The following is a 25434-nucleotide window of genomic DNA, read 5'->3' as shown; positions in this document are numbered from 1 at the left end:
TTGAAGGAGAGAAAGCTGAGCATCCTTGCATGTGATTCGCAGACCACTAGTATCCAGGTATAGCAGGAAATAAGGAGGACAAATTAAATTTTGGCATTTAATGTTAAAGGAATGGAGTGTAAAATTAGGGAGATGTTGCTTCAACTTTACAAGACATTGGTGACACCATATCTGGGGTACTTCATGCAGATTTGGTCCTCTTTTCTTGAGGAAGGATATAATTGCATTAGAGGCAGTTCAGAGAATATTCACTAGATTAATTCTAGGGGTGAGGAGAGATTGAACAGTTTAGGCTTATACTTGCAAGAATTTAGAAGGATGAGAGGAAATCTAATTGAGGCATGGAAGATGCTAAAAGGGATTGACAAAATGGATGTATATTTGATGTTTCTTCTTGTCGTGCAATTTAGAATAAAAGGTCAGTTTTAGGATAAGGGCGGCAGATTTGAAACCGATCAGAAGACATTGCGTCTCCCAGAGTCATGAATCTGTGGAATTCATTACCCAGGAGTGATATCGAATAATTTTAAGGAGGAGAGACAGATTTTTAATTTAGTGTTGGGTGAAAGGAGGAGCAGGCGGGAAAGCAGAATTGAGGCCGAAATGAGATCGGCTGTGATTTACTAAATAGTGGAACAGGCTTTAGGGGCTAAGTTACCTATTCCTCCTCTTAGTTTTTACATTCTGATAGTAATAATGGGTGACTTGAATTTATACATGGACTAAGTTAACCAATCAATACTAGTGCTGTGGAGCTAAATTCCTGGAGTGTGTATGAGATGGGAGCAGCACTTTGATCAGCCGAATAGAGAAAGTGCTATTTTAGATGTAGTGTTATATAATGAGAAAGAGCTAGTTAATAAACTTACTGTGAAAGAGTCTTTAAGAAATATGACCGTAATATGACTTTTACATTAGCTTTGGATGAGAGTGGTTCAGAGAATTGTGTGTCAACTTACCCTTCTCTGACATGTTCAGATTCTGTCTGCCACCAAACAGTCTAGTTTCAGGATGTCAGTGCTCCTCTGGGTCCGCGGCAACCTTTTAAAGATGGTGCAGATGCAAGGAATGCCTGTCTTTAGTAAGATATCTATTGAGTGCCGAGTTGTTCCAGGAATTGTGGGCGGTAAAATGAAGCCAGAATGGAAGTGAGATTAATAGGTTTATTGTTAAGGAATGGATATTTTCTTACCCTCCAATATTCTCCAATAAAATAATCCTAACAGCAAGCTTCTTTTAAGTCTGAGAAATAAGAAATACTACTTATTAGCATGTTTACCCTAATATTTAACTACGTAACTCACTCACTATTATACACACAAATATTAGATGCAGACTATTGTAAAGCAACACAATTATGAATTAAGATTATCTCAGTCACTTTTATGGCTGGCCTGTCATTCCTTAGATGGGCTAATGCTTTAGTTGAAGTGAAGGTCTTCTAAAAGAAAGGTTTTCCCTGTAAAGCTACTTGTAGTCAAATTTCCAGGTGATCGGTTCTCAGGTGAAGTTAAAGTTGGAACTAATAAGTGGGAGTCCTTCTCCCACTTTCAAGGTGTTGCTGTTTGTTACCTGGGCTGCTCAGAGGCCTTGCAGCTTGTTTGAAGGCTTTGTGTTGGAGCTGTTCCTGTAGAACAACCTTTCTGTTTTAAAAACAGGCAGAAAATAATGGGTGATAACAAGGTGTCGAGCTGGATGCCAAGCAGCATCAGAGGAGCAGGAAAGCTGACGTTTCGGGCCTAGACCCTTCTCCTCCTTTTTCTGAAGCTTTGGGCTTTTTAAAAATTAAACAAAAGAAGCATGTGTAGGTGGTGTCAACCTCATACAGACCCAGGGTTTTAGTTTTGCTTTCTGTTGGTGCAGCTGGAGTTTTTGCAGTCCTTGTTATGATTTGAAGGGATTTAGTCTTGTCCATAACATTTGGATGGGGATAAAAGAGCTTCGGGGGGGATGGAATTGAAAGAAAAGTCTTGATTTTGGACTCATTTGTCACTGTCTAATTGGTATCAGGCGTAATAATATAAGCATTCCATAGGAGTGGGTACATTTGCAATGCTGTTCACAAGGGAGTTCCAGGATGTTGACCACCACCAGTGAAGGTATAAGGATATAGTTCCAAATCAGGATGGTGTGTACATCAGAGAGGAACTTACAGCTGGTGCTCATGTTCCCAAGAATCTGCTGCCTGGACTTTCTAAATGATTGAAATTGCAGTTTTTGAAGGTTCTGTATAAGGAGCCTTAGTGAAACAATGTATCTTTCAAATGGTGCACACTGCTGCCACTGCACATTGATGGTGGACAGAATGAACCTTTTAAGATGATGGACAAAATACCAGTCAAATAGGCAGCTTTGTCCTGACTGGTGTCAGAATTTGAGGGTTGTTGGGGCCGCACCCAGGCTAGCAGGGAGAATTCTATCACACTCCTAGCTTGCACTTATAGATGTTGGACAGGCTTTGGATAACAGGAGGTGAGTTAAACACCACAGAACTGACAATCTCTGACCTGCTAATGTGTCTAAATTATTTGAATGGCTTGTCCAATACAGTTTATATTTTTCACTGTAGGGGGATTCAGTTCTGTTAATGTTATTTAATGTAAACTAGAGGTGGTTGGATATACTTGTATTGTAAGTAGTCATTACCTGCCACTTGTGTGGCATGAATGTTAATCCCCACTTTTCAGTCCAAACCTGGAATTTGTACAGGTCTTGCTGCGTTTAAACATGGTTTGCTTCAGTGTCTGAGGAGTCACAAATGACACTGAAAATCAATGAACACCCCCCATGTCTTTTCATAGCCTCCTGATATCCTCTTCACAATTTGCATTTTTACTTATCTTGGTGTCATCACCAAATTTAGTAACCACATTCCTTCATTTCATCTAAGTCATTCATTGACAGCTGAGGTGCAGCACCAATCCCTGTTAAATCTTGCTAACCTACAAAAGTCCCAGTTATCCCAACTGTCTACTTCCTGTCAGTTAGCCAATCTCCTATGCACACAAACATTCTACCCCCAAGTACCATGAGCGCTTATTTTCTGTTCATAGAATCATTGAATCCCTACAGTGTGGAAATAGGCCATTCGCCCCCAACAAGTCCTCTGCGACTCTCCGAAGAGCATACCACCCCAACTCGCCCGTCTACCCTATCCCTGCATTTCCCATGGCTAATCTACCTAACCCATATATCCCTGGACACTATGGGCAATTTAGCATGGTCAATCCACCTAACCCGCACATCTTTGGAGGAAACTGGAGCACCTGGAGGAAATCCACGCAGAAACGGGAAGAATGTGCAAACTCCACACAGACAGTTGCCCAAGACTGGAATTGAACTGGAATCCCTGGTGCTGTGAGGCAGTAGTGCTAACCACTGCTGCGTTTAAATGTGGCACCTTACAAATACCTGCTGAAAATCTAAATGTAGCACATCGACTAGTTCTTCTTTGTCCACAGCACGTGTTACCTCCTCAAAGAACTCCAATAGATCAGTCAAGTATGATATTCCTTTCCCAAAACCATTTTGACTCTGACTGTTTACCAGCAACTTGTCCAAGTGCCCTGCTGTAGTTACTTTAGTAATAAATTCTAACATTTCCCTTGTGACAGATGTTAATCTAACATGCTTGTAATTTCCCGCTTCCTGTCTTCCTCCTCTACTGAATAAAGAAGGTACATTGATTATCGTTCAATCTATTGAGACTCTCTGTGGATCGAGGGAGTTTAGAAAATTAAAGCATCAGCCATTTCACTCTGTCCTTTTAAAACCGTGGGATGAAGTTGATCATGCCTCATGTACTTGTTAGTTCACAGCTCCAACACTTTGCTCAGTACTATCTCTCTGGGGATTTTTCTGAATTCTGTCTGTCTTTCCATTTCCTTTATTTGTTGCTACTTCTGAGATGGTATTGTGTGTTCAGTAGGGAAAACTGCTACAAAATACCTGCTTAATCAATCTGTCATTTCCTTATTTTCCATTATTAATTCTCCAGTCTCACTTTCTATAGGACCAATGCTCACTTTATTAACTCTTTTCTTCTCTAAATATTGATAATATTTCTAAACTTTGACTATCTGTTTTTATATTTCTGGCTAGTTTTCTATTGTACTCAAATTTTCCTTCATGATTAATTTTTTGGTCATTCTTTGCTGTTTGTTTGGTATTCCATCCAATGTTCTGATCTACACGTCTTTTTACACAATAATATGCTTTTTCTTTTAATCTGATTCTATAGTCAATATTTCTAGTTAACCACAGATGGTGGGTCTGCCCTTGGAGTTTGTTCCTACTAGTTGGAAAGTATCTATTCTGTTTTTTTTTTCCTGAAAGATCACCTTAAATGTCTGAAATTGCACTCTATTGATGTATCCTTGAACCTAATTTGCCATAAACTAACACAATACCCAACTCTGCTTTCATGCCCTCATGATCGCTCTTGCTTAATTTTTTGTTTAAAAAAAATACTCTCGGGGCCAATTCTGTTTGCCTCAAACCTAATGTAAATTTCAATCATATTGTGGTCTTTACTATCCAAGGGTGCCTTCACTATGAGGTCATTAATTAATCATATCTCAAGCACTTTTCTTTCTGCTCCACCTTGCCATGTGGTTACTTTTAGGAGTCCATTCACCACTTCCACAAGTGACTTTTGCCTTCGGCATTTCTCATTTCCATCCAAACTATTTCTACATCTTGGTTTCCTAAACTTGTGCTATCCCTTTCTATTGTGTTAATGCCATCATTAACTAACAAAACCACCACTTCACCCTTTCCATGTTGCCTGTCTTTTCTAAGTGACCTGTACCCCTCAGGATTCAGATCTGAATTCCAGTCATCCTGCAATCGCGTCCCTGTCATGACTACCAAATTGTTGTTGTTCATTTCTGTTTCTGCTGTCAGTTCATCTGTTATGTTTCGAATACTACATGCATTCAGATGTAAAACCTTTACAGAGAAACACAGAAAATAGGAGCAGCATAGCCACTTGGCCCTTTGAGCCAACTCTGCCATTCATTATGATCATGACTAAACCTCCAACTCGGTAGTCTGTTCCCATTTTCCCCCCATATCCTTTACGCCCAACTTCTAAATCGAGCTCCTTCTTGAAGCCATACAATGTTTTGGCCTCAAATGATTTCTGTGGTAGCGAATTCCACAGGCTCACCACTCTCCGGGTGAAAATATCTCTCCTTGTCTCAATCCTAAATGGTGTACCCTGTATTCTTAGACTGTGATCCTTGATTCAGGACTCCCTCACATTGAGAACATCCTTCCTACATCTACCCTGTCTAATCGTGTTGGAATTTCATTGGTTCCTATGAAAGTCCCCCTAATTCTTCTGAACTCGAGAATAAAATCCTGATTGATTCATTTTCTCTTCATGTTATCAGTCTTGCCATCCCAGGAATCAGTCTGGTGAACTTCCACTGTACTCCCTCTGTAGCAAGAAGAACATCCTTGCTCAAATAAGATGAAAACTGTGGACAATATTCCAGGTGTGGTCTCACCAAGGCACCAAGTAATCAAAGCTGTTCCACCTATTTTCCTGCCATGATTCTCCAACTAGTCACTCCTTCAGTCACCTCAGCCAGACTTTCTTTGTAAGACTGACTGGCCTCCTCCTCCTGTCCCCTGAAATGATCAATCTGTTTACAGAAGTCTGACTGAGCAGTGTGCCTTGATCTTTCAGCCAACTGCCCTCCCAGTTTTCCTCAGCTGTCTTAGTTTGCAGCCACTATGAGTACTACAAGATGGCTGTTTAAAGATATGGCGACCTCACCTTTGCTGACAGCTTTTACTCCTGTTCATTGTGCAATATGGTCAGTTCACCCCCACAGATCTGCCTTGGGACTAGATGATTTGCTCTTCAGACACAAGCACCTCAGTGGCCTTCTTTTGTACTGTAAGCATCCTATGACTGTGCAGGTTACTTTCACAAGTTTTGCCATCCACACCTGTGAATGTGTGACCTCGACATGACCTCCGCATTGGGTTCTGGAACCAGTCAGCAAAAATCTCTTACCTTGTAGCTTTAGACGTAGGCCATTCAACCCATCAAGTCTGCTCTGCCATTCAATGAGATCGTGGCTAATCTGATAATCCTCAACTCCACTTTCCTGTCTTTTCCCCGTAAGGTTTGATTCCCTTACAACTTACTGTGATGATTCCTTGGTTAGTATGTTTAGATTAATTTAGATTTAGATTAATTAGATAAATAAAACAGATTTGCAATGATATTACAGATTCCTAAGTGACTTTCAAGACCAGATTCTGTGTGCTTAAACTGTGTTATATTTGCAACTTCTGCAGTCAGCTTCTGATGTGTTTTTAGTTCTGTTCTGCTTTAGAAACACACGCAGTAATGACCATGACAGTAAAAGCTGTCCCTCAACGACCAAACAGCTGATTTAACCCATCACAGCAGAATGACTGGAAACTGATATTTTAGAATAAGACGGTTGCAAGCAGTTTGATATACTTTCACACTTTCACCAGCAGGTGCCTCCCTCAAGCTAAATTAAAAACTAGAGAGATGGCTCAGACATAAGAGTAGGAGCAGGCGTAGATTGTATAACGTCTTGAGCATTCTGCAATGTTCAGTTGATTGTTGATCTTTTACCTCCGCTTCACTTCCTTGCCTGCTCCTTGTGTCCCACAACTCCCTGACAGACCCATAGTTTATTTCAGTCTTGAATATTGTCAGAAGTGGAGCATCCACAACCTGCTGTCTAAAAAAATTCCCAAAAAGGCCTCACCTTATTTCAGTTTGAAATGATCAACCTTTTTACTCTCAGACTGTGTCCTGTGTTCCAGATCCTTCAGTCAACAAAAGTAATTCTGTATCCACCTCGTTTAAGCCCCGTCAGAATCTGAAACAAACAAAAGTATACATTGCTGGAGGAACTCAGCAAGTCTGGCAGCATTTGTGGAGAGAAAGCAGAGTTATCGTTTTGGGTCCAGTGACTCTTCTTCAGAATGCTTCTGAGTTCTGAAGAAGGATCACTGGACTAGAAACATTAACTATGCATCTTTTCCATAAGTACTGCCAGACCTGTCGAGGTCCTCTAGCAATTTCTGTTTTTGCTTCAGATTTCCAGCATTCCCAGTTTGTTTTTATTTTAGCGCTAACTTTCACTCTTCCTTGTAAAAGTGTACCCAGGTCTATCTGAACTTCAATCTCTCAAAGTTTTGTACCTTTTTAAAAATAATACTCTAGTTTTCTACTATTGCTATATGTGTTCAGCATCACATAAGACTTCACCACATACACTCCATGTTCCACCTTGTTACCCACTCACTTAACCCAGCTATCACTTTGAGCCTCATTGTATTTTCTCCACAGCTTGCCTTCCACTCAACTATGTATTATTACTAAACTTTACTTAAGCCATTAATACGATTGTATAAAGTAGACACCCAACACTGAACCTTTTGGAATTCCAATCTGCCAATTTGAAAATAGGCTGTATATCCATACTCTCATTCTCCTGTCCATAACAGATGGTGATTTTGGTGTTGAGGGAACAGTAGTGCGGGGTGTGGTCTATGATCACAGTAATCTAAAATGGGTAGTTGACGACTTGTAGCAATTTTTTGATAGATTATTGATGTGAAGCAGCAGTTTGGATTTGATACATTAGTTAATTAGGCAAAGAAAGGAAGTATAGCACCCACAACAATTGGGGATGGTTCACTGACGGGTGACAGTCTGTTGATGTGGAAAGTATTGATCATATTAAAGTTGTGAAGGCAGCATCCTGCTCTCCAGCTAAGATGTTAGGGAACACTTCCCTGGGTCCTCTTTTTCTGGTCTAGCTGGAGAATATAGCTCTTTGAGGACTGCCTGATGAGGACTGTTGTGTGAAAGGCAGTGTCAGAAACATCTGAGCAGAGACACTGTCACCTACTTCTGCCATCCCCTCAGGCAGATCTGTGATCAGGTGGCTCATCAGGCAGTGTGAAGTCTGTGGTACTGAACATCACAGCTGAATTGAACTTCCTCGCCGCTATCTACTTGCGTGGCATATGCCAATCAACAAGCTGCAAATACATTTATGAGTTTACCGATTTCCCTTGTTCACTGTGGCAGAGGGGAGATGCTGTGGCAGGGCATAACAATTGCTGAGTGCCTGTCTGTCGCTCCCCAGCAGTGCAGCTACCCCTCTCACCCAGTGCAGCTATGCCTCTGAAGGGAACAAAGGTCCCTCAACCCACTCTTGCTTAGCCTGGGAATGAAGGCCTGAGTATTTGTGATCAATGCTGATTGTTCTACTGGACTTGGCTCTCCATGGCAGTCACCACATGATCCATAGAGGCTGCTATGCACTCAATGCCAATGTCATGACATTAGATAGAACTTGCTAGGCCCCTCTGTCCTACACTCCAGTCTGTGCAAGGTCTCCGTCAGAAGTTCTCCTGCTTGCCTCTAGATCTCCATCAGCTTCTGAATGGCTGAGACCAAAGACTCATCATCTGACGTGGACTCAGGAGAGACCTGTTCTCCAGTCCTCAGTGTCAGACACCTCAGTCTTTTCTTCTACCTCTAGCAGTGGATTTGTGACAGTGCTGTACTCTCCCTGAGACCACTCACGATAGATTACCCACTGAGGTGGATTCTTTCTACTGATGGTGGGTGGAAGATGGTGGATGCTTTATGGCATTTCCTCTGAGGCTCATAATTATTTGTCCTCTGAGGCATACTCAAAAGGCTGGCAGAGTCAGGCCCTGAAGCTGAGGCTCTTTTATTATGTCCTGGTAATCCGGAGGCTGCATAGAAAAACAAAAATTTCTCAGTGTCAAGAGCTGCCATCTTTACCCAAGGCTTTGTCAGCGTTTAATGTTTACTGAGGCAGAGAAGATTGGAGGCTTTTTCATCAGATGGCTGTAGATATCCAGTTCTCCCTTCAGCACATGAATTTTACCCTTGCTATCCTGCCAGCTCAGTGGCCTGATCCTCAAGACATTCCCACTCACACTGCCACTGCCTGAATTTACATGCTTACCATGCATGTTCTTCTCTTATGGAAGGAGATGACCATTAACAGATATTAGCATGGGTAAATGAGCATGATGCCTGTATTATTGACGGATTTAGATAGAGACATTAGTCCACAGAGCTCTGATAGTCAATGTGCATAATTGCTGGATGAATGTGGTAGAGGGAATGTTAGCTATTAACAGACTCTGAATGCAGATGGGACTGGACAGGCTAAATGTTGGAAGAATGTTTCCGATGTTGGGAAAGTCCAGAACTAGGGGTCACAGTCTAAGAATAAGGGGTAAGCCATTCGAGACTGAGATGAGGAAGGATTTCTTCAATCAGAGTTGTGAACAAGGGAATTCTATACCACAGAAAACTGTTGGGGCCAGTTCATTAGATATATTCAAGAGGGAGCTGAACGTGCCCCTTGCTTCTAAAGGGATCAATAGGTATGGGGAGAAAGCAGGAGAAGGATACTGGATTACATGATCAGCCATGACCATATTGAATGGTAGTGCGGCTTAAAGGGCCTAATGCCATAGTCCTGCACCTATTTTCTATGAAAGGTCATCAAAGATTTACAGTTGGTGAAAACCAGATTAGCATTATGTGATGTGTGTGGCTGGGATACCTGTGAGGAGTTCAGCCTGAAGCCTCTTTTGTGTTTGTGTCCTTTCGGCGAAAAGCTTTCTGATTTGTGCATTAAAGTCAGTGAGCTGAAGGTACATTAACTGCTGAGTGTTGTAGCTCCTTCTATATTTTAAATTTGAACCATGATAGATTAATGAGAGGCAGCAGCACACTGTTGCCAGTAGTGTTATAGTGGTAGCTGCAGTGAATTGACAGACATTGATTGATTGTATATGAGGGAAATGATGGAGATGCATGGGCATTCAATCTTGTGTGTGATTGTCCTTTGCAATGGCAACCTCACAATGACAGCTCTAACTCCAGGGCATGGAGCATTGAATAGACAGTGCGCAGCAGATCACTCATCCTCTTGTGGCACTGGAGTCAAGTACTCCTGAACCACCCAACATATGCTGACTTCTTCAGCCTTCTCTGGCCTGTCGGGATTGCCTTCTATTGTCATCCCTGGAAAAAGAACTTCCCTTTTCTACTGGAGAATCTCTCAGAAAGCTACCATAGTGGGGCGGATATCTAACAACGATGAGTCAAAATACAGAAGGGAGATGGAGGGCTTGGTGACATGGTGCACTGAAAACAATCTGTCTCTCAACATTGGCAAAATTTAGCAACTGATCATCGATTTCAGAAAGGAGGAGAACATGTCCCCATCTACATTAATGGAACTGAGGTTGAAAGAGTGAAGAGATCAAGTTCCTCGGAGTGACAATAACTGACAACCTGTCCTGGACTTCCATGTAAATGTGACAGTCAAGAAGACACAACAGCACCTCGTCTTCCTTTGGCGGCTCAGCAAATTTGGCATGTCCATAAGGTCCCTCACCAACTTCTACAGATGTACCATTGAAAGCATACTGTCCGGGTGTGTAATGGTCTGGTATGGCAATTGTTGTGCCCAGGACCGTAAGAAATCACAGAAGGTGGGATGCACAGTCTAGACCATCACGGAAGCCAACCATCTATCCATGGACTCTATTTACATGCTCACTGCTGCGGAAAGGCGACCCAACATCATCAACGACCATCGCAGCTTGGTAATGACCTCCTACAACCTCTTCTATCAGGCAGAAGATGCAGAAGCTCAAACATGCACTAACAGGTTCAGGAACAGCTTCTTTCCAGCCATTATCAGACTGCCGAGTGGACTCTAGCCTCAAATGGTATAACCTGCAGTGTAACTTGTGTGCCTCTAAGTCGTTTTGATCTGTGCGTCCTTTGCTTGCTGTGATCTGCCTGTACCACTCGTAAACAAAGCTTTTCACTATATTCTAGAACACGTGACAATAAAATCAATCAATCAGAAGGCATCAGTGAAATGTGATGCTGCTTTTTGCCTTGTCTGTGACACCTCCAGGGATGTTTGAGGTGATGGAGTTGAGTGCTGGTCCTGGTTGCTGAGTGAGATGTTGGCTGGGTGTTGGTGGGGAGTAGAATTTCCTCCCCACCTACCTGTTAAAACGTGGTTTTCTGCTGTGCGTGCATATGTAATAAGCTGAGAAAGACATAATTGCGTAAGGAAAGGTGACCTGCCCTTGAGAAAAGGTACACTGCCTGCTTTTACATCCACTGCCACATTTCATCTCAGACAACAAGATTCTGTCTTCTCTCTACCCCTCTCATGTTTTTGTCTGCATAAGAATGGACTTGCTGTTTGATAAGTAATGATGGTTTACTTGTATATCCCAGTTAGACATTTTAATAAAGCCATTACAGCTCAGTGTCCTTTAAGCTTCTTTAGGTGCTAGCTGTCTCCAAGGTAATTGATCTGCACAACATATGTGATTGAAAGATATCACAGAATTGATCTTCACAATAGCAGGTTATAGTGAATTGTCTTTCTATTTAAATGGTGTCTTGTAATGTATAAGCCTCTTGTCAGTTATGTGCAGTAAATGACATTAATTCCTTTTCATTATCCACTCCAGCTCTTCAGGGAGATATATTAAGAAGGATCTCAGAAACTCAAACATGTACACTGAGTACTTCTATTTAGTGGAAGGTGAATATAATCAGCTCAGCAGCATTGTGATCATCAGTTCCTCATAAGCCTTGTTTGTCTGCACGTTTATGTGACATTGTTTTGAACAGAAAATTGAGACTACAAGAAATGAGACCAGTTAATCACTGTGTAAAATCATTATATTTTTATTACTTTTGTAGCATTTTTTCAATGATCATGAAGTAAATTTATTGAATCATCATGGTACTTCAGTCAATTCATTACAGTAATCTTTATTCATGTGATGCTCTTAATAATAGCCTGAGTAACAGTTGACTGGTGTAGCAACGTAATTGCAAAGCTCTAAAATGCATGGTAAAGTATCATTCAAATACATAAGGACTCTTAAAGAGTAATAACCTGCAGTTTATCTTTTGAAATTAAGCAGCAAAATCTCTGTTCAGCCATTGTCTGTTCACATGGTGACCTGTGTAACATCACTTTGTTTATAGATTACTGTTTTCAAAGTGTATCACTCAGTTCCACTACAGAAACTTTCAGAGGCCCTCTGCTGTGTGGGGAGACTACCTGGTGAACCCCAAGCATCCACCTTATAGGTTTGGCAGGAGAAAGTCCTGGTTGAGAACTCTTGTGGCCCACAGAAGTAATAATGACCACTCACGTGACAACACCCTCCCCACCTTCACCATTGACCCTCTGTGAGCCTTGCCATGGCCGCCCATGACCCCAAGGCTTGTGTCTAACACTGAATTGCCTGACGATGTGCAGTTCCAGCAGTGGCCACCATGCTTATCCTATGGCTCTCAATTTTAAAGGGACAGAAACTCCAACGATAATTCATTAACTACAAAACAGGCTTGAAAACCAACCAAGGCTTCCCAAAAAAGCTGCTGTGGGTTGTCCCTGACTTTCCAAATCGCCACTGGGGCCATCAAATAAACCTTCAACCGCATAAGTATGGAAATTGATATGCTTTGAGTTAAGGTAATGCACAGAGTAATTACCATAATATTACGTAGTATGAAGTGTAACTTGTTTCTAGGAGATTCATAACATCTTTACACTTTCTTGAAATTTGATGCTTTCAAAAATGTGAAGCAAGTTATTTTTGTTATTTGGCTTAACTTTACTTTATCATCCAGGACAAGAGTTGATAAAAATGGCTTGATGCTAATTTTGTAGTAGGCTTTAAGCTAAATCTACTCTTTGTTCATTGCAGATATTCAGGACCGCTCCAGATTCAAGTGCAAGCCAGTCAGACACTACTTCAACACCATCTTCAAATATACTGACCAGGCGGACTTTGCACGGCCCACGCCATTCAAGGCCCATAGCTGTTTACAATTTTTCTGTGGATCTAAGTAAAGGTAATAAAGAAATGTAATTTTCATAGAAACATGGCTTTAAAATTTTAAAATTTCACTCTGGTGCTGTTACATTGATCTGTTATTACCTTACTTGTTTGTGGGGGACAGAGAGTTACCAAACTCGATTGGGCTGTTGACTTTCTATCCTTCTCTGCAGGCAACTACCAAGTCTAAAAGAATTTCCCTTTTTGTGGTTTAGTTGGGTTGAATTCTGTCAATGCGTTTATGAGTTGTAAAGGCCATTTTATTGTATTTTTGTTTGTGGGCTGAAATGAGAAAATAACTTCTAAAAAGGACTGTAGAAGGGATTTCAATCCTATTAAAGAGCAAATTATCTAATACTAATTGTAAGTGCTGTTTACATTGCTGTTGGTTCAAGCAGTAGAGAAAGTTACTACCGACAAGCTTGGAGCCAAGGGGTGTATACAAAGGGAGATTCGACCGGTAACAAGTAGCTGATTAGTCTAGGCAGTGGTGACCTTTTTATCGATGTAAAAACTTTTCTGCGTACCAACAGCTATGTGGTTGGCTCCCTGGTAGCATAACAGCTTGTAGATGTGAATATTTGGGCAGAAAGCTTTGGATCCCTAGAAAAGAAGGAGCTGTCCTTCACTCTGTTGTAAATCAATTCAATCCTGAAAAAGCCAGTTTATTTCCCTCATCAGTAGTTGTAAGCTGTGGCTGTTAACTAATAAGCAGAGACTTCATAAATGTGAACCAGTCACTCAGTACCTTCTGCAGCAAGTGTGAGTACACAGAGAAGGAAGATTAAGGAGCGGCAAATCCTGCCAAGCCAAAAGGATCACTTTAACAAACTCTGTGGATAGGAATCTTTGACTGCCTTCCCAGTCTTCTCCTCCATCTGTGACACATGTATTTATTTCCTCTGTATGTGTGTGTAGGGGGAATTTTAGAGCAGGCTTGGTTAGTGTTTTAACTAGTAGAGCCATATGTCGATGGTTCATAATTATTTATCTGTAGCTAGAATACATTTATTTGTAGTAAAAAGTAATCATTGTTAAGTACAGAAACTTAGACCCGGGTTGACAGAAAACATGGACCAAACAAAAACCTTTAACTTCTGTGACAACTTTAGAAATAGCAGAACTTGATTTTCAGCATGCTAGCCCAAGGAGGCAGGAAAGAGGAAATGAATTAAGACTATCCCAACTCATTAGAGCCAATTTATAGAGGCTGTGAAAAGAAAGTCATTTCATCACATCAGTCTGGATTAAGTTCAGTCTAACTCTTGGATCATGGCCACCAGGTAAAATGAATCGTGCACTAACCCGCTGACCCATGTTATCCCTCGCAAATGTGCAATGTTTCTTTTAAAAAAAAAAAAAAAAAATCCTCAAATGGCTTTGCAACAGAATTTTTTTAATGTAGATGCCCAGTTTCTGGTTAGTTCCTTTGAGGTTGTGTTTTGAAAAAATTCTATAGGCTTTCACGCATTCAACTACACTTAATAAAACCTGTCATCATCTGCGCTTTGAGATTGAAATTTGGCTGTGATTCATTCACATGTTATGGACTTGAGTAGTTAGAACAGATGTCTAGAAAAGAAAATAAACCTAACCATATCCCTGCTTGTTGATAATTTTGACCCCATCTGTTGACCTTATTTATTTGAACATTAAAAGGGCCAAAGCCTTGTCAGTGGATAGGGTAATAAATTGTAAATATTAATAGGACAATGCATCCTGATGGCAGACTGCAAAATTATCATTCTAAATACTATTTTAACAGTTTTATTTTGACATTTTTGTGGAACTTTTCCCATGAAGAATTGCGTGAGATGAGAGGACTTTTTTTTGTAGTGAATTGCTGAAAGAAGTGCTACCTCCAGCCTCTGACTGAATTTCTTCCTCTGTTCTTGCAACATCCATCTAACTTTTCAATCCTGAATAAGATTCCTAATTTGCAGTCAGCCCCTTTAGCGTACAGCCATGACTTCCAACAACTTGATTGACTTCGCCCAAACCTAATTTTCAGTAGAACCGTTATGAATGGCACAGAGAGGAAACGTTAATCTCATCAGTTTGGGCTGCATTTGAATCCAAGCTCCAGTAGTGACGGACATAGGTTTTGTCCTGCATAGGACTGGAGAATCTGTGGGCGGCAGCACTCTGCCACTGCCCCAGTCTAAAACAATCTCTTTTTCTTCAGCCCAAGTCACATCTTTCTATTCAAGTTCCTTCTTTAAATGTAACTTTCCAGGTCTTCATTGACTGGCCTCATCTTCGGTTTCCATCTATTGGTGTTTATTCTACTGTCATTCTGGTGGGGCTTATGCCCAGGAGGTGAAATCTGTATTCTGCCAGTATCTGTCTACATGGTGACCTGTGTAGTATCTCTTTGTTGAAAGTCTATTTGTTTGCAAAATGTGCCACTCAGTTCCACTGTAGTCTGTTACTGAACAGGTTTCAGAGATCAGATTTTTAATATTTCAAGATCAGTAACTACAAAATGTAACAAGACAGCAAAAGACCATTGAAGTACCTACCTTTCCCTTGTAATTTGCCTTTTATCATTTCCTTTACATCTTAACAAAAAACTTCTGAACTTTCATTTAAACAAGCAAAGTTTTCATCTGTTGAATGTTTCAGAGTCAGCGTATAGTATTGCACCACAATGTAAATGACCTTCTACGTATGAAATTAAAAAGTTTTGAATTTATAAAGCACCTTCTAATGTGTTCAGGAGGTTCTAAAATATTTCACAGCCGGTTGAATGTTTTTGAATTGCAATTACTCGTTTATGCAAGAAAATGATGCATCTAGCTTGTACATGATAAACTCCCACAATCAACAATGAGATAAATGATCAATTAACCTGTTTTCTTGGTAGATTAATTTTGGCTAGGATACCAGGCAAATTACCATACACTGTAATACACTTTTTCATTCATTTGAACAGTTAAATGGCCTTTTAGTTGAACATCTCATCAGGAGTGCTTTAAGACAGTTCAGCTGTCCCTCAGTACTGAGCTAAAGTGTCAGTGTAGGTTATGTGTTGAAATCCCAGTCTGCTAACTTTAAATTTAAAAGGTGCCGTCACTGAGCTAAGACTGAAACTAAGTGATGACTCAGATTATCTTAAATTTCCATTGTGACATTTGCTTTTCTCAATTCAGCACAATAATGGGACATTCCCTGTTCTTTTCTCCCTGCAAATGATTTGAGTTCTATTGCATTTGAGGTAGCAATGTTGTACTGACATTTATTTTATAAAAGATAAATTACTTTAATTCTAATTGTTACCTTGGTTATCATTTCGGCAGTTTCCTTTGCCTTAAGCAGCCCCAATGAAAATTATTTCTTGCAAGGGTCTCCTGCTTCAGTAAGCCTGATACTTAATTAATATTTGGTATAAATAATCATTCTTATGATTGACGAACAGAATGAAAAAAGTCTTATTGTTTGGCATTCTGTTTGTTAATCACAAATCAGCTTGGATAATTGGTGTTACCCATGATTCAGATGGTACAAACTCCACTCCAGAATGTGATCACGTAATTTAGATTGACAATTCAGTATAGTGCTGGAAGAACACTGATTTGTTATCAATACTATTTTCAGATGACGTCTTAAACTATGATGTTGACTGTTTGTTCAGATGGATGTAAAGATTTCATCATAATCCTCCTTGGGATCAATATTTATATGTCAAGTAACATTATCAAAATAAGTTACAGAATGATAAGTTATCTCATTGCTGTCTTAGAGATCATGCTTTCTATAAGTTGTTTGAAACATTTGCCTACATACCACTAGTCCTGAAGTACAGTCACATAATTAACTTTGAGACATCCTAAGAATATACACAATGCGATGTAAATGTAAATTCTTTTATTTGTACGTATTCTTTCTGTAATAATTTCCATGCAGAGAAAATTTCTAAAACATTTATTAATCAATTCAAATAAGTACAACATTATTGTGTCTAATATTTGGGTGGCAAACTCTAACAATAAAGTTGTGAAAATTCAAGCAAGTTGCTGTGATGGATTTTAGAAAAAGCAAATTAATCCAGGAGGCCATTGGTATTGCTACAAGGATAGATTATGTAAAAGATTGGAAATAACATAACAATGCAGGCTCGTATTATTGACTTTGCTTGGTTGTAAACATGACACAAGCATAAAAAAGGCAACAAAGAAATAATACAATAGGAAAAAAGGAAGGACTTGATTTTATATGACCAACTGATGTCTTAAAAGTGCTTTGCAATCACTGAAGTATTTGTGTCACATAGTCACTGTTGTAAGAAAAGTAACAAATTAGTCACAGGAACATAGGCCATATTAATATGCACGAGAAAGATTGTGTCAAATTCATAATGAGGAGTACTTAACACTGTAATTGAGCATTTTTGGCATTCTGGTATGCAAGATAATGATTCAAAAATAACTCCAATGTGTGCTACATTGCAGTAGTTTTCCACAGCTCAGAGAAACCTGTTTGGCAAGACCTAAAACTTACCAAACAGTGACAGACTAATTAATTTTTAAGAAATAAATTTGATGATCCTTGGCTGACTGACTTTTTTTCATTTTGATGAGGTGCTGCCAATAAGGCAACATAATTTGATCTTTGAACGATCAACTAAGTCCTCAAGGAGGATGCATCTTAACTTTAATTTGGAGCTGTCTCTTTTGATATTAATTTAGAAGAATGAAATTGATTTATTTTGTATTCTCAGGAAGTCTTAAATAGCTTTACAACACTGAATTACTCTTGAATTGCAGTTATTCTATTTTATCAATCATTTTTCAGGATATGAAAATTACTAACAGTTTCAAACTCTCAGCCTATTCCTCGTTGGTGGTGGTGCCCACTTCAGTCTTGTGACTTTTGTTATAGTTAGGTGCAACAAAATTGTTTGTTAAGCCATTCAAAAGATAGTAAAGAGTCAATCACATCAATGTGGGATTCGATTTGCATATATAGGCCTGTCCCAATGGAAATGGAAGGTTTTCTTCCTTAGAGGGCACTAATGAACCAGTTGTGTTTTTAGAAGAGTTTCAGGGTCACTTTTTAGAGAATTTGAAATTACTTAATTGCCACAGTGAGAGTTGATTTTGATTCTGTGGACTAATAGCTCAGATCTCTGGCTACTAGTGCAGTAACATAACCACAGTGCCCAATTTTATGATAAAACGTTGTAGCCAATTTACCCACAATGAGGCCTGGTAACCAACTGACCCCATAATTTGGTCTTTGTCACAGGTTTTGCCTGTCTCTTTGGGCTTTGTAGGATGTGACAGATTGATGATTTGTGTTCAGGAAACTCCAGTGTGTGTCTGAAGAGTAGGGTTCCAACAGCAGCATCAGAATCACGGGGAACAGCATTGACACTGGATGTTCATTCACTCACGGGAATCCTTTATGTCTTGTTGAGCAGGATTATGGAAGTTCGGTATATTGTTTTAAGCAAAGATACCAGCCAAAGCAAGGCATCAATCCCTCCATATCTCCTAAGTCAGTAGTTTTGGAAGCAAAAGACTGATCGACAGTGGGCTGCTTTATAAGGAAGCTAAAATATTCTGGATTAATTTGAAGATTGTTGAGTAAATTGAACTCTTAAAAAGTTTGGAAATCCAGTAGTACTATAAAGCAGCCATCAGCAAGGGGGTGATACATGAAACTCATGAAAGCTACATGTTTTAAAATATTACTTAATTGTGGGGCATATCCTCTAGTGTTAACGCAACCATTTAAAAATATTGTACATAATGCTTATCTGCGCTCTCACTCCCAGGCCTTTCACAATTGTACGTTAAAACAATGATTATACACAAAACTAAAACCAAATGTTTTTTCAAAATACAGTACAAATCTCTTAATGGGAACAGCCTAATTATGAACAAAGTGTACCTTTTCAAATCTCATTTCTATTCAATAAATTTTCTCTAGGAAATGAATGGTGGTGTAATTGTTCTCTCTGAATTAATTAGCATGGTACCCATTAATTGATCATGTGCCGATTATCCCTGTGAACAGAATAAATCGTGTGGCTCCTCTGAGAGATTGCTTTAACTATCTGAGCTATCAGTAGCTGATTCATGCCGGTTACAGGATCCCAGGAGGGCTCTAGTTCTGCCACGGTAGTGTCCTGTGGATGAGAAGGTCTGGGTTGAAGTTCTACCTTCCCCAGAGCTATGTCATGACATATCGAACAGATTGACTGGTAGACACCTACAGCAGAGGAAAAGATCCTTCGGCCCATCATGGTGTGCCAGTCAAAAACAGCAACATAACTACTCTAATCCCTTTCTCCAACACTTGGCCCATTGCCGTGTATACCTTAGCATCACAAAAGCACATCTAAATACTTAAACGTTAAGAGGGTTTCTGCCTTTACCAGCATCACAGACAGTGAGTTGCAGATTCCCACCACCCTCTGGGTGAAGAAGGTTTCCTTGCATCTCCTCTAAATGTTCTGCCTGTTACCTTAAATCTATGCTCCTGGTCGTTGATCCCTCTATCAAGGGCAAAAGTTTCTTTCAGCCTACCCTACCTATGTCACTCATTTTATATATCTTAATTATGTCCCCTCTCATTCTCCTCTACTGTAAGTGAAACAACCCTGGCCTATCCAATCTGTCTTCATGACTGAAACTCTCCAACCCAGGCAGCATCCTGGTAAATCTCCTTTGCACCTTCTCCAGTGTTATCACATTCTTCCTACAGGGTGGATCCCAGAACTGTGAACTAAACTTTAGCTATGGCCTAACCAATGTTTTATGCAGTTCCACCATAACCTCCTTGCTTTTGATTGAAAATAACTACAAAATCCCAGGTTTATTGCCTAGTCTCTGTTGTTTGTTGTTAATAACCAGAGTAGCGGAAGAAATTAGACATGGAATATTGAGGTTGTAGACTTGCTTGCCGAGCTGGTGTATTTGATTGCAGACATAACATCATCAGTGCACCTCCAGTGAAGCGAGGGTGTTCTGTCCTGCTTGTTACTTATATGCCTCAGTTTGCTGGGGTGGTTGGCACCACTTCTGGTTCTGTTTCTCAGTGGTGTGTATAATGGGTCCAGTTCAGTGTCTTTGTTGATGGAGTTCCAGTTGGAATGCCAGGCCTCCAGGAATTCCCTGACATGTCTCTGTTTGGCTTGTGCTATTGCAGATGTGTTGTCCCAGTCAAATTAGTGTCCTTCTTTGTCTGTGTGTATTGAGACCAGTGAGAATTGGTTGTGTCTGTTAGTGGCTAGTTGGTATTTCTGTATCCTTATTGTCAGTTTTCTTCCCGTTTGGCTTATGTCATGCTTCTCACAGTCCTTGCATGATATTTTGTAAATTACATACGTTCTATTGGTTGTGGGTATGGGATTCTTTATGTTAGTCAGTAGCTGTTGCAAGGTGGTTGTTGGTTTGTGGACTACCCTGATACCAAGGGGTCAGAGTAGTCTTGTGGTCATCTCTGATATATCTCTGATGTAAGGTAGGGTGAATAGTGTTCTGTCTTCTTGTTATGGTCTGTCACGGAGGTAATGGCAGATTGTGCTTTTTGGATATCCATTCCTTTTAAAAACTCCGTGTAAGTGCTCCTGTTCCGGGTTGCTGCAGTGTGTCGGTGTGTTCAGGGTCTTTTGAATAATATCCTGATGCAGCTCCATTTATGGGTGTTGGGGTGGTTGCTGGTGTAATTAAGTATCTGGTCCGTATGTGTGGTCTTTCTATATACGCTAGTCTGGAGTTCCCCATTGTTCTTATGATCTACCATTCTGTCTAAGAAGGGTAGTCCGTTATTGTTCTCTTCTTCTTTCATGAATTTTATTCCGGTGAGGATGTTGTTTATGTGTCGATGGGTTTCTTCTAGTCTTCTGCATTTGATAATCACAAGGGTATCATCTCCATAGTGGACCCAGAGTTTGGGTTGTATAGTGGGGAGCGCTGTCTGTTCTAACCTTTGCATTACCGAATATGTGATCAGTCCTGATATTGGGGATCACATTGGGGTTCCATTGATTTGTTTGAATGTATGGTCGTTGAAGGTGAAGTAGGTTGTGAGGCACGGATCTAGCAGTTTCAGGGTGCTGTCCTTGTTGATGCTGTTGGTCTCGTGGGATGCCTGCCTTCCCAATTCGTCCAGCAGTGTGGCAATTGTCTCTTTGGCTAGGTCGATGTTTATGGATGTAAATAGTAATGTTATGTTGATCATTATCTCATCCTCTTCTATTCTGGTGTCCTTGATGATACTGAGGAATTCTTGGGAGGAGTGGATGGATTGGGTAGTGTTGTCAACTAAGTATTTCAATTTTTGTTGTAGTTCTTTGGCCAGTCTATATGTTGGTTTGCATTGTAGTGAGACAATGGGGCTTGTGTTCCTTAGAGAGTCCACAGAAGTGGGGTGTATTGGATCCTTCTGGCTTCATTTTTTGGTAGCCAGTCTTGCTGATATTTCCTAAATTGTGTAATTTCTTCAGGGTCGTTGTAATCTGCTTCTCTGTGGTATTGAGTCTATCACCATCTGTTAGTAGGTGTCAGTATCTGCTAGTAGTGTGTTAGCTTTCTCGATGCATTGGGTTGTACTAAGGAATACTGTCGTGCGTCCTTTGTCTGCTGGTAAGATTACGACGTTTCTGTCTTTCTTGAGTCTTTCCAGGGCTTTCTTCTCCTCTGTGTTAAATGTGTTCCGCTTACTGTTTCTGCTCAGTGTTGGGACTGTTGTCTGTCTGATGGACTGTTATATTTCCTCCGTGAGTCCGTTGCTCTTTGGTGTTGATTCCAGTGCAGCCAGGAAGTCAGTTTATTTTGATGTCTCTGTAGTTATAATTCAGTCCACATACTAGGACGATCTTCTCAGTGTCTGTAAGTGGTCCGTCTGAGATGTTCTTGATCCATGTTTCTGTATTGTCCGTGATGATGTTATGGGTGAGTTTGGATAGTTCTTGTAGGGCTATTCTTTTCTTTGTTCTGGTCTTTTGTTGTTGTATGGTGATGGCTTGTTCCAGTGTGGTTGTCCATTCTTGGTCGGTTGCGTTAGAGTACAATGTATTGTGGCGCACGGTTTCCCACTCATACTTGTGGAGGCAGTTGTGGGCATCATTGATCATAAGCCTTATCATTCTGTGGCCATTCTATGTAGCTGTTTGCCATGCCTGTGGATTATTCGTAGGTGGGTTATATTTTACACTTTGTGGTTAGAATGGACAGTGCTTCCCACTATACAACCCAAACTCTGGGTCCGCTGTGTAGATGACACCTTCGTGATTATCAAACGCACAAGACTAGAAGAAACCCACCGGCACAGAAACACCATCCTCAACGGAATAAAATTGACGAAAGAAGATAACAATATCCGACTACCCTTCCTAGACATAATGGTGGAACATAAGAATAACGGGGAACTCTAGACCAGTGTACACAGGAAGACCACCCATACGGACCAGATACCTCATTACACCACACCCACCCCAACACCCATAAATGGTGCTACATCAGAACATTATTCAAACGAGCCACAATACACTGCAGCAACCCGGAATAGTGCAAAGCAGAACAGGAGCACTTACACAGAGTTTTTAAAAGGAATGGATACCCAAAAAGCACAATCGCCATTACCTCAGTGACAGACCACAACAAGAAGACACAACACAGCCAGACACTCTAGTCACCCTACCAAACATCAGCGACATTATCAGAGATGACCACAAGACTATTCAGACCCCTAGGTATCAGGATGGCCCACAAACCAACCACCACCGTGTGACAGCTACTGACAAACGTAAAGGATCCCATACCCACAACTAATAAAACCAACGTAATATACAAAATACCATGCAAGGGCTGAGAGAAACATTACAACAGCCAAACTGGAAGAAAACTGACAATAAGGATACACGAACACTAAATAGTCACTAAGAGACATGACCAATTCTCACTGGTCTCAATACACACAGACAAAGAAGGACACTAATTTGACTGATACAACACATCCGTAATAGCACAAGCCAAACAGAGACATGCCAGGGAATTCCTGGAGGCATGGCATTTGAACCGGAACTCCATCAACAAACACACTGAACTGGACCTGATATACAAACCACTGAAAAACAGAACCAAAAGTAATACCGACCACCCCAGCAAACTGAGGCATATAAGTAACAAGTGGGACAGAACACCAATGCTTTACCGGAGGCGCACTGACTATGTTACCTAGTAGAGTGATGAAACATCTGCACTCAAACACATGGGCTCAGCGAGCAAGTCTACAACCTCATCCACAACCTGAGCTGCAAATCTTCTCAAAAACTTTAAACGTGAAATATTACAGTGTGGAAGCAGGCCATTCAGCACGCTTGGTCCACACAGACCGTCCGAAGGGCATCCTGTCCAGTCCCAAGTATGTGCAAGGATTGACACTTAACATTAATTTCCAACATATGCTGCTTTTTGTAACAGTAAGCAATTACCATTAGCCGCAGTTCCTTGCCTCAGCTTAGGAGCTCTGCTGTATCAATGACCCTGCTAGAAATGTAAATACATAGATGTAAGCTGAAGACAGGACCATGCTTGACTTTATTGTGCTCCCATAATCTGTGGATGCTCACTATCTATCCTCACAGTTAAGTTAGACATTTCAGCAGGCTTGCTGGTCAATAGAGCCAGCATCGGCATTTTTGGAGAAATCACAAGAGAAATTTGGCATGGAAATTCAAAATCTACTGTCCACTAATGTTATAGTTCACCAATGAACTGATTGGATATTCATTAACTGTCCTCAACTGAGATATAAGTTGATTGTAGGTCAGTATTTTTTATTGCATGTGTGCATTTTGTGATTTCTAGGACACTTCAACTTTTTTTTTATTCATTCACGGGATGAGGGTATCGCTGGCTAGGCAGCATTTATTGCCCATCCTTAATTCCCAAGAGGGTAGTTAAGATCAACCACGTTGCTGTGGGTCTGGAGTCACTGAGTCACAACTGAACCAGTAATGTTAATAAGAATTCAAAATGGTGAAAGCATGTCTGCCAGCATTTGAAAAAAGATGAGATGAATTAATATTCCAGGTGTTAAGCTCTAGTTTGAACTGAAAGGTGACTAAATCCTCTTATGTTACCGTTGAAATTGTTGACGGAGAGTGCAGAGGGATAAAGAAGCTGTCTTCTGCAGGCAGTTAATGGGCTTAACAGTCCCTTGAACAGATTTTATTTCAGATATTTGTAATTTTGAAGTGTTTCCTATCAGGCCAGATGGCATTGACATGCAGTTATTGTGCTAGTAATGTGCTGCGGAGGAGAGTACCATAATACTTATCTTATGATATTGTCAATCAGGGGTTAAAGTATTACACCCTTGTACACTGTATATATTAGTTTTTGACAATTTTTTTTTTTGTTTTTGTGAAGACTGCCAGGGTTCAGAACTAACCTAAAACAGAAATACTGGAGACACATAGTAGGTTAGGCAGCATCTGTAGAGAGAAAAATAGAATGAACATTTCGAAACCCTTTGTCACAGTTGAAAATAGCTGAGAAAGAGTGGTATTTATGCTGATGACGGTGTTAGGAAGTGAATAGAATATATGGAGACATTGCCCAGAGAGAGAGAGAGAGAGAGAGAACCAAAAAGAGCTGATAAGCCATGAGACAAATAAATGCTAGTTAGGGTGCCTTCAAGAAGTCTGAATAGTTGAAAGTGGGTTGGCTGTGCAGGGAGCAACATGTACAGCTCAGGACCTAGAGGTATGCGGGGAGGGTAACTGATATGGATATAGATGATCACATTTTGCAATTGTTAAACTCAGTGTTGAGTCTTGAAGGCTGTAAGGTACCCAAGTGGAAGATAAGGTGGTATTCCTCCATCTTGTGTCAAACCTTGCTGGAGCATTGAAGCAGATCTGAGACAGAAGTGCTGGTGAAGGAGCATGGTGATGTGTTGAAATGGCAGGCAACTCAAAGCTCAGGGGCACTGTTATGGACCAAGCGTAGGAGTTCAACAAAGTGATCAACCCCAGTTCTGTCTCCCCAGTATACAGAAGACCACGTTGTAAATAGCCAGTATAGATAGTCTAGATTGAATGAAGTGCAGGTAAATCACGGCTTCGCTTGGATGGTGTGTCTGGTGTTTTTGTAGTGAGGGGGGAGGAGGCAAATATACATGTGTTACACCTTCTGCGATTGCATGGGTGGGTGCCGTGAGGATGTGAGGTGATATGAAGAATGGACCGAGGTGTCCTAGAGGGAACAATCCCAGCAGAATGCTGACAAGGGAGTATCCACAGTTCTTTTGTGTTTATTTTAGGAATTTAATTACTTACCCTTGCAAATTCCCTCGGTGTCTCCTTCACGATGACCTTGTCTGGTTCTACGTAGTTTAACTGGTACACATGTGCAGGCTAGTAGGAACTGCAGATGCTGGAGAATCTGATATAACAAGGTGTAGAGTTGGATGAACACAGCAGGCCGAGCAGGAAGGCTGACGTTTCGGGCCTAGACCCTTCTTCAGAAAAAG

The 25434-nt window shown here is 40.6% G+C and overlaps 1 protein-coding gene across 1 annotated transcript in view; it reads left to right on the top strand.

The window, feature by feature from the left end:
- The window catches only part of arhgap10 (Rho GTPase activating protein 10), a 153857-nt gene that overhangs the window by 107934 nt on the left and 20489 nt on the right, over positions 1-25434 (top strand). The window contains exon 18 of the mRNA XM_048606835.1: positions 12814-12961. Coding sequence (XP_048462792.1) covers positions 12814-12961 — 148 coding nt within the window. The remainder of the gene's footprint in view (positions 1-12813; positions 12962-25434) is intronic.

The sequence above is a fragment of the Rhincodon typus genome, chromosome 1 (assembly GCF_021869965.1).
Source record: "Rhincodon typus isolate 14 chromosome 1, sRhiTyp1.1, whole genome shotgun sequence".
NCBI lineage: Eukaryota > Metazoa > Chordata > Chondrichthyes > Orectolobiformes > Rhincodontidae > Rhincodon > Rhincodon typus.
This window is presented reverse-complemented; position numbering and strand designations above follow the sequence as displayed.